The sequence below is a fragment of the Nomascus leucogenys genome, chromosome 11 (genome assembly GCF_006542625.1).
Source record: "Nomascus leucogenys isolate Asia chromosome 11, Asia_NLE_v1, whole genome shotgun sequence".
NCBI classification, from domain to species: Eukaryota; Metazoa; Chordata; class Mammalia; order Primates; family Hylobatidae; genus Nomascus; species Nomascus leucogenys.
This window is the reverse complement of record NC_044391.1, coordinates 37,676,657-37,691,947: the sequence shown is the minus strand read 5'-3', so window position 1 is coordinate 37,691,947 and position 15,291 is coordinate 37,676,657. Positions and strand designations below refer to the sequence as shown.

Sequence of the window (15,291 nt, the reverse complement as noted above, 5' to 3'; positions counted from 1 at the left end):
GATACTAATCTTGTACGGTCATCATGAGGATTAGTATTCATATATAGCATATAGCTCCTGGAATACATAATATTCTTGTTAAGTAGGAGGTGGTAATAGCAGTGCTATTAACTGGTGGTATTATTTTCAATAACCTATTCTCCCTAGCTTTGCTTGAAATAATTATTAGCTATTGCTACATCAGTGATTTATATGGACCGTATTTTACAGAGTTGCTCAGGTAAGAAGCAGTTGGGTCAAAAGTTAATCAAACATACTTTTGATTCAGGAATCCTATCTTAAAATTAGGCTTTGTTTTCTTTATCCATGATATAATGCTATGTAATGGCTCTTTAACTGGCAGCTATATAGGCAATTTCCATATAGGATGCCTGAAACTTTGAAGAACTGCTGTTAATTATAAGACAGAAAGATGTGGATTAAGAAAAATTCTATTCAGATTTCAGCTCATAGTTGAACTTTGTATCATGAAAACAAGAGGTCAAGTTACCTTGAATCAGGGTAACTTCTGATTTGCCTGCTGTAGAGGAGGACTTCATATCTTTTGGAAGAATGCATCCAGGGTTTCCAGAGGTGACTATCACTGTGTCACATAGTTTATAAATTTTAAATCAGACCATCTCAGGCCTTTCAGATGTGAAGAAAATTCTTTCAGTTGTTTTTACTTGTTAGTGCAATAGTCAAAACAGGAACTTAATTGTACTGAATTGAAAATCTAGAGGAATGTCAAGGAACACGATGTACTTAACCAAGGCACTGGATGGCACATTGAATCTGTGCACAGGAGATAACCTATGGCCTAAAGAGTGAATCTCTTTGAGAAGTGGAAATCTATTAGGTTCTGGGAGACTCTTTATAAACATGGAAAGATTGAACTGTTGAACTTCAAATGGTTGTCACCTCTACTCCCTTCCGAACGCATCCTAAAATATCTTATTTCTGTTAGTTGCACAATGGCTGGTTCTTCACCCACAAAGAGTTCAATGGATAGATTTATGGACTTGGGTAGTAAACTGAATCAAGGCCATCTCAGTGTGTACACAGATTACTCCACTTGGCCTGAAATCAAAACCTCCCTATTCTTAATCAACAGCTAAGAACATCAGGTAAGTTTATGTTTCAGCATCCTAGGGCCTTGTTACATGTTTTGTTTGAAACTTTTTTTTTTTAATTTCAGAGAGAATTTCCCAGGAGATTTGTGTAGTTATGGATACAAAAGAAGATAACAAACATGTAGGTCATCTTCTTGAAGAAGTGCTGAAAAGTGAATTAAATGTAAGTATTCAAAGACTGAGTTTGATAAACTTTGATTGCCAAAAATTTTATAGTATAAAGATATCTTTTTTGAAAAAAAAAAAACATAAAAATCCCTTAATCGTAATGTTCTTATTATTTTGCCTCGATGAGATCCTTTGGTCTGCCAGCACTTAGGATCTGAAACATACTCCATCCCCCTTTTCATTCCTTTTGTGGATTTTTTTCCAGTGTCCATGTGTGATGACCTTTAGGAAGCCCTGCCTGATGCCTGCATTCCCCAGCGTAAGGCTGAGACTTGTCTTAAGAGGCATAGTGGCCAGCACATGCTAGATGCTTAGTAAACTTTGTAGACTCTATGAAGATTAGAGAGGTTATGAAGAGGGAGGGGGAAATAAGAGACATGATGACAAAAGGTGAAATAATCATGATATTGGAAAAGCGAGTAAATGTGAAGTGACCAACTTCCTAGTTAAACTCATATTTAATATTAGGGCTAGGCAAATAGAAGATGCAGTAAGTGTGAGGGTGTCTATAGGAACTCTTTATAATTTTACCACTGAGCACTGCCATTAATCATTTTTATGACAACTTTCAAGTATTTTGTTTGCCACACTTATTTTTATACATTTTAATTAATTTCCCTGTTTTCATTAAAATATATAACTTCTAATCCGAGTTTATGTTCAATATTTGATGACCTTTTGACAACGTACATAATTCTCATCAAAAGTAGAGGGTAAAAGTTGATTTTAGCTGTGCAATTTTTTTTTTTTTTTTTTTTGAGATGGAGTCTCATTCTGTTGCCAGGCTGGAGTATAGTGGTGCAATCTCAGCTCACTGCAACCTCCACCTTCTGGGTTCAAGTGATTCTCCTGCCTCAGCCTCCACCCTGCCCATTAGCTGTGTAATTTTATCATGATAGCACAGTTGGAAAGAGAATAGGCTCTGATATCAGACTGCTTGCACTTTGGATGTCAGCTCTGTTTCCTAATTTCCTTATCTGTAAGTTGAAACTGTTAATAACATCTGTGTTCTAAAGTTGCTGGGTGAGTTGAATAAAATGAATATATTTAAAGTGCTTAGAGAAGCATCTGGCATGCAGTACATTTTCAATGGATTTGAACTATAATTAAACTTTCAATGATAAGTTGGCAGAGTGGTGTGACAGTATTAGATAGTACAGACTGTTAGTTCCCATACTTCAGTGCTGTACTGGATACATGAGTTGTTAAAATTAACAAATTAACCAGTATCTTCTACCTCCTCCTTTCTAAAGAATCTAATTTGAATTAGTATGCTTTAACTTAAACTTTATAGCTGAAAGATGACAGTGAACTTTCTTACTGTATACATTCTTACATTCATGTCATTACCTACTATCTCCCTCAAACAATTGTTTATTCTTAGTCACATAAGTAAGTATATATGTAATAGCCACTACAAATCCATATGTTGATATCTTAAAAATCATTTTGGTTTTCTGGAACTAATCCTCCAATAGATGCTCTAGTGAGGGCTCATGGGCACAGTATTCCCAAGTTCTTCCATGTGAATAAAATTATTCTTTTGCTCAAAATCTTCAAGGTGGTTTTGGCTAGATTAAAAGCAATCTTAATTCAGTAATTTTTTGTTGAGTATCTTCGATATGCCAATCTATTTTCTTTTGTCATAAAGTATTTTGGTCAAGTGTGATGAAAATCTGACTTTCTTTGTCTTGTAAGTGATTTAGTCTATTTGCCTGGATGCTCAAATAATTCTTTTCCTTTAAAGTCCATTTGTTTTACTACGGTTTTCTTAATTATAGTCATTTTGGCTGATATTGCTAGGTACATAGTGGATTCTTCTGTGTAGTTTCAAATCTTTTTATTTGACATTATTTCTTTAGTTTTTTCTGTTTGGTTACTTCAGTTTTCTTCAGAGATTCCTGTTGGATGAAGCTTACATGTTCTTTGGCCATCCACAGCTATTACATTCTCTTGAGTTTTTCTAATCTCTTAATTTCTCCTTAATTTTCTTACTTCCCATCTTTTATTTCTGTTCAGTCATTACCTTTTGTGTTTTTTCTAATTTAGTCTTCATTTCTGAAATATTTTTTAAATTTTTTCTCTTCTCATCACCTTGTTTCTAAGTTTTTCCAAGTCTGACTTTTATAGTTCTGTCATTTTCTTAATTTCTTTTAGCTTATTAAATATGGGGTTACAGTCTTCATTTATTTTATGACTGGGTCTTTCTGACGTGCATGTGTTTCTGTAGGTACATTATTTTGCTCTTTAGTCTTTTTTTATACTTTCTTTCTGTCATTCATATATATATATATATATATATATATATATTTTTTTTTTTTTTTTTTTTTTTGAGACAGGATCTTGCTCTGTCACCCAGGTTGGGTGACAGAGTACTGGTACTATCATGGCTTATTATAGCCTTGGCCTTGGCCTCCTGGGCTCAGGCGATCCTCCCATCACATCTTCCTAAGTAGCTGGGACCACAGGCACACAGTGCAATGCCCAGCTAATTTTTTTTTTTCGTTTTTGTAGAGACAGGAGTCTCCACATGTTGCCCAGGCTGGTCTCAAACTCCTGGCCTCAAGTGATCCTCTCACACTGGCCTCCCAAAGGGCGGAAATACAGGCATGGCCACTGCACCTAGCCCTATTGTTCCTTTTTAAGTAAAAGAGTTTTATCTAGTTTTAGGAGGAAGGGATGAGTCAAAATAACACCTCCGTGGCCCTCCTTTGCCTGTACTTTCTCTTTTCTTTATTCCTAGTGCCCCTCCCTTGGTCCATCTAGACTTCTCAGGCTGGTGCTTTAACATACTACGGTGCTTCTGTTTATTGGTTTTGAATGTGCTTTGGACCCAGACCCCGAGTTATCCCTAGCAGAGAATGTTCATGTGGCTTCCTTGTTATCAACTTTGAATTAAAGCCTACAAAGGTTTCTCCTAGTTTCTGTTGCTATTCCCAGAATGGAATGGCCTGCTAAGGTATCCAGAAGGTATCTGATGATGATATTGTTGTTTTCTGTCTTTCTTGGTTTACTCCTATTTTTTTCTACAGTTTCTTAAACTGTGTGTGTCTTTATATGTGCTACCAATTTATCCATACCCACTAATATTATTTTTTTTTAGACACTGTCTCACTCAGTTGCCCAGGCTGGAGTGCAGTAGCGTGATCTCAGCTCACCACAACCTACACCTCCCAGGTTCAAATGATTCTCATGCCTCAGCCTCCCAAATATTGGTTTTATAGTAGATAATGTCTATAGGTTTTTGGCTTTGATATCCTCCTTGCTTTTTCTGTTTTTATGAAGGGTCTGCAGAGATTCAAAGACTAAAATCATATTTCTAGGTTTCCAGAATCTTTCTCCCCTTTATTTTTTGTGTGCTCTCCTGGCCATTTATAATTTTTAAAGAGCACTTAAATTTCTCTTTTAATTTCAAGTATCTAATTCGTCTATAAATATAGACAGACATAGCAAATTTGGAATTTTTAAAAAATTAGGTTTGACGAAGTTAGGGATTTCCTTCATATAATAAAACTAAGAAGTATTCATATATTCAAAAGTAAGAAAATCACCATTCCTCAAAAATTTCTTAATTGTAATATCTTCTTTTTTGGAGATAAATTAGGCTTTTTATTTATTTTTAATGAGGAGCTAATGTAGAACTTCTAAAACTGAACTGTGGGTGTCCTGTTATTTTACTCAGAGAATCTTGGCTTACCTTGAAAGGAGATATCGTTCCTGCTAAGCCTTCCCTGGCTTCTAAATTTGGTTAAAAAGAATTAAAAGTTTAAAAACCTGTTATGCCACACAAACTTAAGAGAATGCTTTCTCTTAGAAACAGCCACAATAGGCTGGGCACGGTGGCTCACGCCTGTAATCCCAGCAATTTGGGATCCGAGGTGGGTGGGTCACGAGGTCAGGAGATCGAGACCATCCTGGCTAACACGGTGAAACCCGTCTCTACTAAAAATACAAAAAATTAGCTGGGCGTAGTGGCGGGCATCTGTAGTCCGAGCTATTCGGAGGCTGAGGCAGGAGAATGGCGTGAACCCAGGAGGCGGAGGTTGCAGTGAGCTGAGATCGCGCCACTGCACTCCAGCCTGGGCGACAGAGTGAGACTCCGTCTCAAAAATAAAATAAAATAAAATAAAAAACAGCCACAACACTGATTATGGAGTGTCAGGGGTAGTACTGAAATGGGAGTTCCCCTGGCCCCTTCGTAGGACTGGCTAAGGGGTTGGCTCATTTACTCAGCCCACAGCTCTCCACCTCTCATGGGACAGGGATCATGCAGGTGAGCATGTACAGGGGCCAGGACAAGTCCTTCTGGGCGCGATGGCAGGAATAGAACTTCATGCGGCTCCATGACAGCATCTAGCGGGGTATCCATGACCCCTGAAGCTCCAGAGGACGTGTGTTACATTGTGCTCTTTTACCTTTGCTGTCTACAAACAGCTTGAGTGTTTAATAGCTCAGTGGAGAGTAGGATGGCAACCTTTTGCACCAGCCCTCTTGGTACCAGAGTTCTTGTTTGGTGTCCGGGAGGAATCAGGCTGCATCAGTTAATTGAAGGGTGGTGAATGTGGAGGATTTTACTGAGGAGTGGAAGTGGCTTTCAGTGGGATGGGGTGCTGGAAAGGGGATGGAGTGGAAAGGTGGTCTTCCCCTGGAGCTTGGCTGTCCCCTGCTGAACTCTTCTCTGAGGTCCTACCGTCAAGCCATCCTTCTGAAGTCCCACCTTCAAGCCGTCCCTCTGAAGTCAAACTGCTTCTCTTTGACAACTGCTGCTTCTCTTCTAGCCTCTGCTGTTCCACTCTGCTGCCCTGCTGCCCCTCTGCCATCACTCTGCTAGCGGAGCTTGGGGTTTTTTATGGGTACAAGATGGGAGGCAGGGAGGGCCAAAAAGCAGCATTTGAGTGGGAAACAGGAATGCATGTTCTCACTTTGGGCCACAGTACCCAGGCCTAAGGGTGTGGCCCTCACCGAGGACTGCCCTCTTCTACCCAGTATTTCCCTGTCTCCTGTCTGTATCAGTACCATGCAGTTCTTTTCTCTTTAAAATAACCCTTTGATTTCCCTCTTTATTTTACAAATAGAAATAGGGAAACTTGCAGTTTGATTTGCCTGAGATCATGTAAATAGTGAATGTAGATGCTAGTTGATTCAAAATGGTCTCTACTAATTAATATTCTTCTAAGGAAAGGTGAGATAAAAGACTGAGATTTTTAAGTTTGACAAAGGGCTAATACCTAATGTCTGAAAGACATCCCCTTAGGAAAGGATTTATGTAGTTTTATATACTTTTTCCCTTCCCTTATAAAGGTAAATTTATCTCATGACATTTTTCAGCTTATAACTTACAAACACAAAATGCAATGTATTCTAACATTTTCACCTCTCAAAGCTTTCATCCTACTTTGAAAGGAATGTGTAAAAAGGATGAAGTCACCACTATTGAAATCCTGGCATCTGTAGGGCAGATCAGTGTGGGTGTGGAGCTGCTCAACACATAATGGGAGGATTGTTTTGTTAACATGAAAAGAAAAAATGTTTTCCTTTGAAATTAAGGGAAAAGATTGGGTATGTTTATTGTAATTATCTATACTAGAATTTTGCAACATACCTTACAGGTGAACCAAACATCTAACTTTAATGATACACACCAAATACCTGGAAGAGGTTGTTAAAAAGTTAAGTAAAGAGCTAACTTGGGGAGAGGCACCTCTCCTACTCCCCCCATTCACAGGCACTTTTCACTGATTCTTAAAGGACAAGGCTTTGCTATCAGTCTTGCTATTTTCCTCCTCTGTTTTTCTCAGCAATTTGAAGTATTTCACAGACCTTACCAGCTTTGAAGATAGAGCTCTCCAGAGATAGATCAGGGTGGTAGACAGTTTTAAAGGGACCTCTCTCACTTCTTCCCAGTTTTCAGTAAATATCCAAAAATAGTTTATACTATATACTGAACTGAAGGAAGTAAGGAATTTATAAGTAGGAAGATATGATTAGTCTTTTATTCCTAAATTCTCTAGTTTATTTAACAAATAATAAATGCCTATCATGATATAGTCACTAGGTATTTGAACTGAGCAAGTATGATTTCCTATTTCCAAGGAGCATATTGTCCAGTTGGGGATAAAAAGTAAACGAATGCAAATTAAAATGTCAAATTGTGATGAATATTCTAAGGAAAACATAACTGTGCTTATGTAAGAGAGCCAGAGAAAGTGACTTAGATTGGGAGTGGAAGGCAGTAAGTGAAATCTCTTGGCAGACGTGGTATTTAACTTAAGCCTTTAAGGGTAATAAATAATTATCTATTTAAAGAACAAACCAGAAGTAACAGTATGTGAAAGGCACGTAAAGAGCTTCACTGGGGCACAGAAAGAAAGCGTCAGTGGTTGGAGATGCAAATGGAGTGGAAGTGGGAGTAGCAGGAGACAAGGAAAGAGCTGGGGACAGACCCAGAGACAGCCTTGTAGGCTTTTTATGTTGAGTTTACCACTTCTACTGTTACCGTTGCTACTATTATCATTTATATATTGTTTTAAGGGGAAAATGAGGTGAGAGAAGACTTTATTTGAAAATGACATGATCCAGTTTACCTTTACAAGAAGATTATGCTGGCTGCTCCTCTTAAAAGTACAGTTCTACAGAGGAAACCTCTGCAGTATTTGTTTTCATACATCACGTTGCCTCTAAATGCATATAAGCATGTTCAACCCAATATTCATTCCTGTAATAAAAGAATGGAACTCCTAAAGAATGCTGATCTTTACTCTGAACAAACAGGGACTGTAGGGGCTTCCTAAAGAATGCTGATCTATACTCTGAACAAACAGGGACTGTAGGGGCTTTTCATGTATTTTGGTTATCCACTCCTTCCTGTTTCCTGGAAAACATAATTTAATTATTGTTTTGAGTAATCACAAATGACAAGCAGGGTGTAACTGAAAATCATGTGTAAAGCATGCTTTGTTTTGTTGAGGCTGTTCTATGGTACTTAGTTTTTTGTTTTTTTTTTTTTCTTATGCCCTCAAGGTTGTGTCCAGTGTATGGATCTATGCCTTTTGTCATAGACCTCAGTAAATTCACTGTATGACGTATTAGTCAAACAAAACATCAAAAATAGCACATGCAATAAAGAAAAGCAGAGAGAAGATAAATAGAGCAAATTAAGCCACAGCAACATCCTAAGACCTATCCAAAACAGTTATTTTATGCTTATTTTGATACATATTATAGTTTAGTGTGACTATACAGGATTTTCATATGTTTGCACCTGAATACTGTATAGTTAATAACAGTGAAATAACACCGGAAAGCTACTTTTTTCTCTTGCGCCTCTCACTCTGAACGGCACCACATTTATGTGGTGCATGCATTTGTATAAAAGAATATAGAAACTAGCCAAAAACCATCTCATTAAATCCATTTGGTTTATTTGATATATTAGCCAGATTTCCTGAGCAATTCTTCAGAGGTGGAAAGAAACTCCAAAATGATAGACCACCTAGTTGAAGAAGATGGTATGAATTATATTGATGTTGTATTAAATAAAATTAACAATTTATATGATTGTCATGGTTTTAAAATATTAATTGAGGGAGCTAGGATAATTTGCTTTAAATGCTATTTTCTCCATTTTTTCTTCGTATTTCACATATCTTCATCTTTTTAATTGTTTATATTCTTGAAATACAGGAACCTGTTGAAATATTACTCTTCCTAAAGGAACCAGATGGTTAATCTGTAAAAATGGTCTTTTGCATCTTGTCCGCTTAGAAATGAGGTCATTGCTTACAAGTTCTGGACAACCATTATACTAAGCTTACCAAATAAAAACAGAAACCAGCCACCACCAATTTTTGGGCATGTATTCATAAAGTCAAGTCTTAGCCTTTAACTCAGGAAATTTTTTGATTTTACACATAAATATGTTTAGAAGGAAAATCCGTATAAAAAGTTGACAAAGTTGTTTTTATATGTAGATTATAGTTAACCTTCAACAATTGATTTTGAAAAATGTTATAAACTAAATTGCTTATGCTATTTAAATTGAAATGTAGTTTCAGAACTCAGTCATTTCACTTCATTTCATTAATTTTTTTCTCCAATTATAGGATACATGATGTTTGCAAAGCATCATTTTGAGCTTATGTTATCCCTAATAATTGAGTTTGGAAATGTATTTTATGTCAAGTATTTGTGTGTAGTATAATTTTACTTTACAATGCCACAAAGTAGGTTATTCTGTTGTTCTAGTAGCTTTAGCTAAACAATGGTTCCAAGGTTTTGGTGGTTCTGGGAACACTGAATCAAATATACCACTTTGCGCTTATAACCACAGTACATTATTCGTGTTATCTTGTTACCGGAAAACTTCTTTCCAAGGCCTACAACTTGTGTTAAAAAAAAGTTTATCTTTCTCTCTTACGTTGGCACTATATACCTTAAATAACTATTCAGTATATGAGGGTAAAAAAAAAGTCTATACAGCCTGATCCATCATTTAAGATCTTCTGCAATCTACACTGACGTTTTTTGTCACAATGCTATTGCTGTTGTGGCTCAACATGTCTTGAAACGATTAGTCTTCTACCTCTTTTGCACTCTATTCTACTGGATTACATGCCTTCACTATTTGTCAATTTTATGTTTTAAGGCTTAGTTGATTACTGTTTCCATGAACTTGTCCCCAATCTTTTTTTTTAGTTATTGGATCTCCTAAATTACTCATCAATATTTGTGTCATTCTACATATCCTGCTTATTATTTGTCCATTTGCACATCTCTTTCACCGTCTCTTATCACTGATCCCTCACACAGTGCTGTGGAGATGGAAGGAGTCAGATAAATAGTTGTGGTTAAAGATGAGAGCATGATGAACCAGTAAGCTTCTGGAGTACCTCTTTACTGGGCCAACAGCCAAATATGTTGCTGGAGATAAAGAGGTAGCCTCTGGGCATCCATCAATCATGGGAACAGTTGAGAAGAGTTTAAAACACAAAGCATACTCAAGAAGTTCGAACTGATTTTCTAACCAGAAGAAAAAACTATGTTCACAAAAGGAGGGAAGACAAGGTGCTGGTAGCAGATGTTGCAGAGATTAGATGAGCTGGAGTTAGCAACAGTGATGAAATTGGTGGTGAGCAGCCTTCTGTCAGGAAAGAAAGACAGTGTTGCAGAAATGAGCACTGCAGAGGGGACCTTATAGTGGAGTGAAGAAAATAAGCCATAAGCAATATTTTTAAAATGTATTCTGTAGACTCTACAGTAAGATTCTATATTACATACTGGAGTCTATTTTTCTATATTGTCTAGAAATGTACTGTTTAAAAAATATTCTATGGTATATACATAATTCTGAAACAAGTCACATGATCGAGTTTTTGTTCAAAATGTAATTTATCCTTAGTATTTTTTAAATATTTTGAACCTCTAAGCTAAACAATGTATATTCAACAGTCTACTAATAAGTCATAATGGGAAAGTTGTATGAGAGGGAAATTTTATGTATAAATATTGCAAGTATATTTCTCAAAGAAGAGGAATATACATTAATGAAAAATAGTTTGCTTATTACATAGGGTTTGATGGCAGTTTTTAGGTTGAACAAATATTGGGATGGTGTCTGAATATTCTTTTAAAGACTATTGCATGATTTTCTTGGGATTACATGTGAAAGAACTCTTCAGTAAGCTATTCATACATATTATAGCTGATTTTAATTTTCTTTATTTTCTATCATTTTGTAAATCTAGGTGGAAAATGGAGGTTGTTGAGAACGTTTTTAATATTTCTTATCTAGACATTTTGAGAACAATTGTCACATTTGCAGTACAATATCAATCATGTAATTTAAGTGATTGTCATTTTATCATCACATGATTTTAATATGGAAACAGGCTGCAATTGTACTTCTATATACAGTTGTCCCTCAATTTATTTGGGGGTTCCGGGACCTACCTTTCTGCTCTACAAATATCACAATTTATGGGTGCTCTAATCCCTTACATAAAATGAAATAATGTTTACATATAACCTATATACATCTTCCTATATATGTTAAATCATCTTTAGATTACATACAGTCCCTAATACAATATAAATGCTATATAGTTACACTGTATTTTTATAAATTTGTATTTTTATTGTTTAGTTTTGTTTTTCAAATGTTTTTGACCCATGCTCGAATCCTTAACTGTGGAACCAACAGATTCTGAAGGCAGACTGTACATTTAGGCAGCATCTTTATTACTTAGGAAAAATAAAACTTTATGCATTTAAATTAAATTACGTTGTAAACTTAGCAAGAATTTGAAGGAAGAAAGTTGAATTAATGAATTGTTTAATTTTAGTCATTTATGTTTGCTATACCAATATATGTAATAAAGATAAAGGCAATGGCTTTGGCTTAGTAAGGTTGCAGTTTTCTTTCATTTGCTAGATGAGGACACACTCCTCAGTAAATATCTACTCAAAATGAGAGAGGGCTTTTAGAGGATAATGTGGATTCAAATGATAGAACCTTTTGCTGGCTCAAAGTGTGATCCAGGCATCAGTTATATCAGTATCAACTGTAAGCTTCTTAGAAATGTTTATTCTTAGCTTTACCGCAAATCTAAAAGAATTAAAATCTGCATTTCTAACAGGATTCTCAGAAATTCCCATAGACATTGAAATTCGAGAAATACACATCTAAAATTTATTTTGTTTTCCCATTAGGCTATAAACTTCTTGAGGGCAGAAACCTGTCTAGTCATTGACGTGGTCTCAGTATACAATTTAGTGTCTGGCTTGTAGCTATCAATAAATATTGGTCAAATGAATGAAATTATATTAATCCATCAAATGGCTAAGATACTCTGTTCTTTGTGACCTTGTTTTATTTTTAATTAAGACAGATAGGATTTGTTCATTTTAACTTGCCAGTTCTCAGCTTGCAAATGTTTTATGCAGTACTAATAAATATAAAGGGATCATATTACTGTTTGTATCTTTTTCACATATCATTAGTGATTTCCGCTAATAGGTACAGAACATGCCTGCCAAACATGATATATGAGTTAATGCCAGTTGTTTCCCATCTACTACACACTGTCTTTTAGTTATATTATAATCTGTCATGAAAGCTCAACAGAAAGAAGAGCAGGGTGGTATTTTGCAGCTTTACAATTTGTGTTGACACTATCCAACTTTGGATGTATAATAAAACGGGGCTGGGTGCGGTGGCTCATGCCTGTAATCCCAGAACTTTGGGAGGCCAAGGCGGGTGGATCACCTAAGGTCAGAGGTTCGAGACCAGCCTGGCCAACATGGTGAAAGCCCTATTCTACTAAAAATACAAAAATTAGCCAGGCGTGGATACCACTGCACTCCTTCATGGGTGACAGAGCAAGACTCTGTCTTAAAAAATAAAATAAAATAAAAAAATAAAACAGGAGCCTTAAATTCTTTGTGTTAGGTGCTCAAGGTTTGTTAAATTTAGAGCTTGTCATTTTCCATTCCACGGTCCTTGTAGTGTTGCATCAGAACAGTAGTTGGCTTTCAATGTGAGTTTTAACAGTGCGAGAGGGATGCACAAAGGAAGACTTACCACAATAATGTCTTCTACCACCAACTGCTCAGCACATGTTTAATGCAGTGGGGCAGAAGCACTTGACATTACTTTGATATCAAATCTGAAGATTGCAATTGGAGGACACTTCTTAAATACTTTGTACACTATCCAGGACCCAGAAACATCACAGTTAAGGGAATGTGTATACTGGCAATTAAGATTGTTAGTACTTAATTGACTTCCTCCAGAATACATGTTCCTCCCCCACACCCCTTCCCCTGGAGTTGACTTTGGGACATGTAGAATTACTCCTCTCTGGGTAAGGGTCTTGTGATATCTGCGACAAGGTAATAGTACCTAGAGTAACACTGATGTCCAGTGTGCTTTAGAGGTTATGTATGTGGACCTGGGAGTTCAAACCGACCTGAGTCTGAGTGCTAGCCCCTTACTGCCTATGTAATCTTAGATTATGCAAACTTTTGTGCCTGTGCTGCGTTATCTATAACATGAGGATGATGATAATACCTGCTCGTGCATAGGTGTACTATGCAGTTTTAACAAGATAATTGTTGAAAGTATTTAGCATAGATTCTGGCAAGTTATAAAGCCTCAATAAATATAATATATTAAATGTAAAGGGATAATGGAGATATGTTTTAAAGGGTCCTCTAAAAGTGGAAGTTAAGAAGTGAGTAGAGTTATAACAGCAAGCATTTAATATAGCACTGTGCATTAGGTGACCCAAAACATGAATGCTACTAGGTCTTTACATATATTCAAAGATGAATGACTTGTCAGTACACACATTAGGCTTTAGACTTCCTAGAACAGTAGTTGTTGGGAAAAGTCCTTGGACTCAGACAGAGGCAGTGTCCACTGCATTATGTAGCACTGCAAATGGATCTTCCGGGCTGAATGTTAGACTCCAGTCTTTGTGCTGTGACTTTTAAGTTGCATAGTGAGGGAAGCACCAGTCCTTTTCCTTGTGTGATAAGAGATAGGGATCCAATAGCAGTGCAATGTCTCATAACCTTGGTTATAGTACTATTCTGCCTACCTAGCATCTAGGATTGGGAGAGTATCAAACCTGCTTTAGTATGACCAGCTAGCTAGGGTTTAAGTCCTATGATGGCAGGTCATGAAGTGGAAGGCCACTGGTATCATCCACCAGCTTACCATTCATGGTTAGCAGCCTGTAGCTTATATAACCTAGCCGACTGGTAACCCAATTTATTTATTAGCTTACAACTCTACCAGGATTGACTTCCTTAAAGCCTTCTACGAGGACAAGCTATAGAGAAGACATCTTGGAAAAGTTAACTCTTACCCTTCACATATTAGCTTAGCCAATCCTCATATCAATTCTATGATGTACTCATTTTACTGAGGAGTAAACTGAGCCACAGGACTTATGTAACTTACCTAAAGTCACACAGCAACGTTGTTCTGGAGATAGATTCAAACCCAGGGATCTTGGTACCAGAGTCCATGCTCTTTACTACACACATGCACACACATACAAAAAGAAAAGCTTAAAAGCTTATTCTAAGAAATAGTAAATGCTGAATGCTAGATAGGCAAAAAGGGATGTTAATTGCTGGCATGTTCACAGAGTGGAAAGAAAATACATCTCTCTATAAGTCACTTGTTTATACCTATATTAGTGCCATTGTTTGAATGGTAGAGAGGCTAGACGTTGGAAGATTCAGACTCAGAGATGACCCAGCCAACGTTTTCTGTAAAAAGATGATTGACTTTTCAGAAACACATATTTGAACCTCTGACTCATGGGAATTGAACCAAAACCTTTCAGGCTTAGTTAGGCCTTAATGCTTTTTGAAATGAAAACTTTTTTGACAATCCATCTTTATTCCTAATGTCCATGCTTTATATAGTATTAATATTGTGAATACACAGATGTTTGCATTTAGTTTATGGTAAATCTTTCCTAAACTCTTGTTTGTTACGATGTAAGGAAAGTTTGATTTTTTTTGTTGTACTTTAATTTACTGAACACATTGGAAGGTTGTTTTAAATTTTGTTTAAATGTCCTTTGAACCAAAATATTTACAGAAGAAATTCTAGCCAGCAGATTGTTCCATTTGTTGTGTTTGAGTGTGGAAACATCAGGAATGACAGCATATGATGATGCTTAGGACTTTTTTTTTTTTTTTATAAACAACCTAATAGCGTTGTCTGTTGAGGTCTTTGTTGATTAAAAGTGTCACAGATACCGTTGCTATATTTAGGTAAAATCTAAGTTTCTTTACTCAAGCATGGAAAATACTGATTGTTTTCTGGTTGGGAGGAAAGCAGTATGACTAAAAGAATTAGAAACAACTATTAAGAGTCTCAAGAAGAAAAAAAATTGCAGTTTGGTTTTTCAAGAGTACAAAAATACTAATATTTGATAACTTATGTAAATATTGTGTATGCATTTCTGTCTTAGTTTATGGGCATTAGCCAAAG

General features: G+C 36.3%; 1 protein-coding gene across 1 annotated transcript in view; it reads left to right on the top strand.

The window, feature by feature from the left end:
• The window catches only part of CRPPA (CDP-L-ribitol pyrophosphorylase A), a 324,334-nt gene that overhangs the window by 143,403 nt on the left and 165,640 nt on the right, over nt 1–15,291 (top strand). Inside the window, exon 7 of the mRNA XM_030823123.1 lies at nt 1,178–1,275. Coding sequence (XP_030678983.1) covers nt 1,178–1,275 — 98 coding nt within the window. The remainder of the gene's footprint in view (nt 1–1,177; nt 1,276–15,291) is intronic.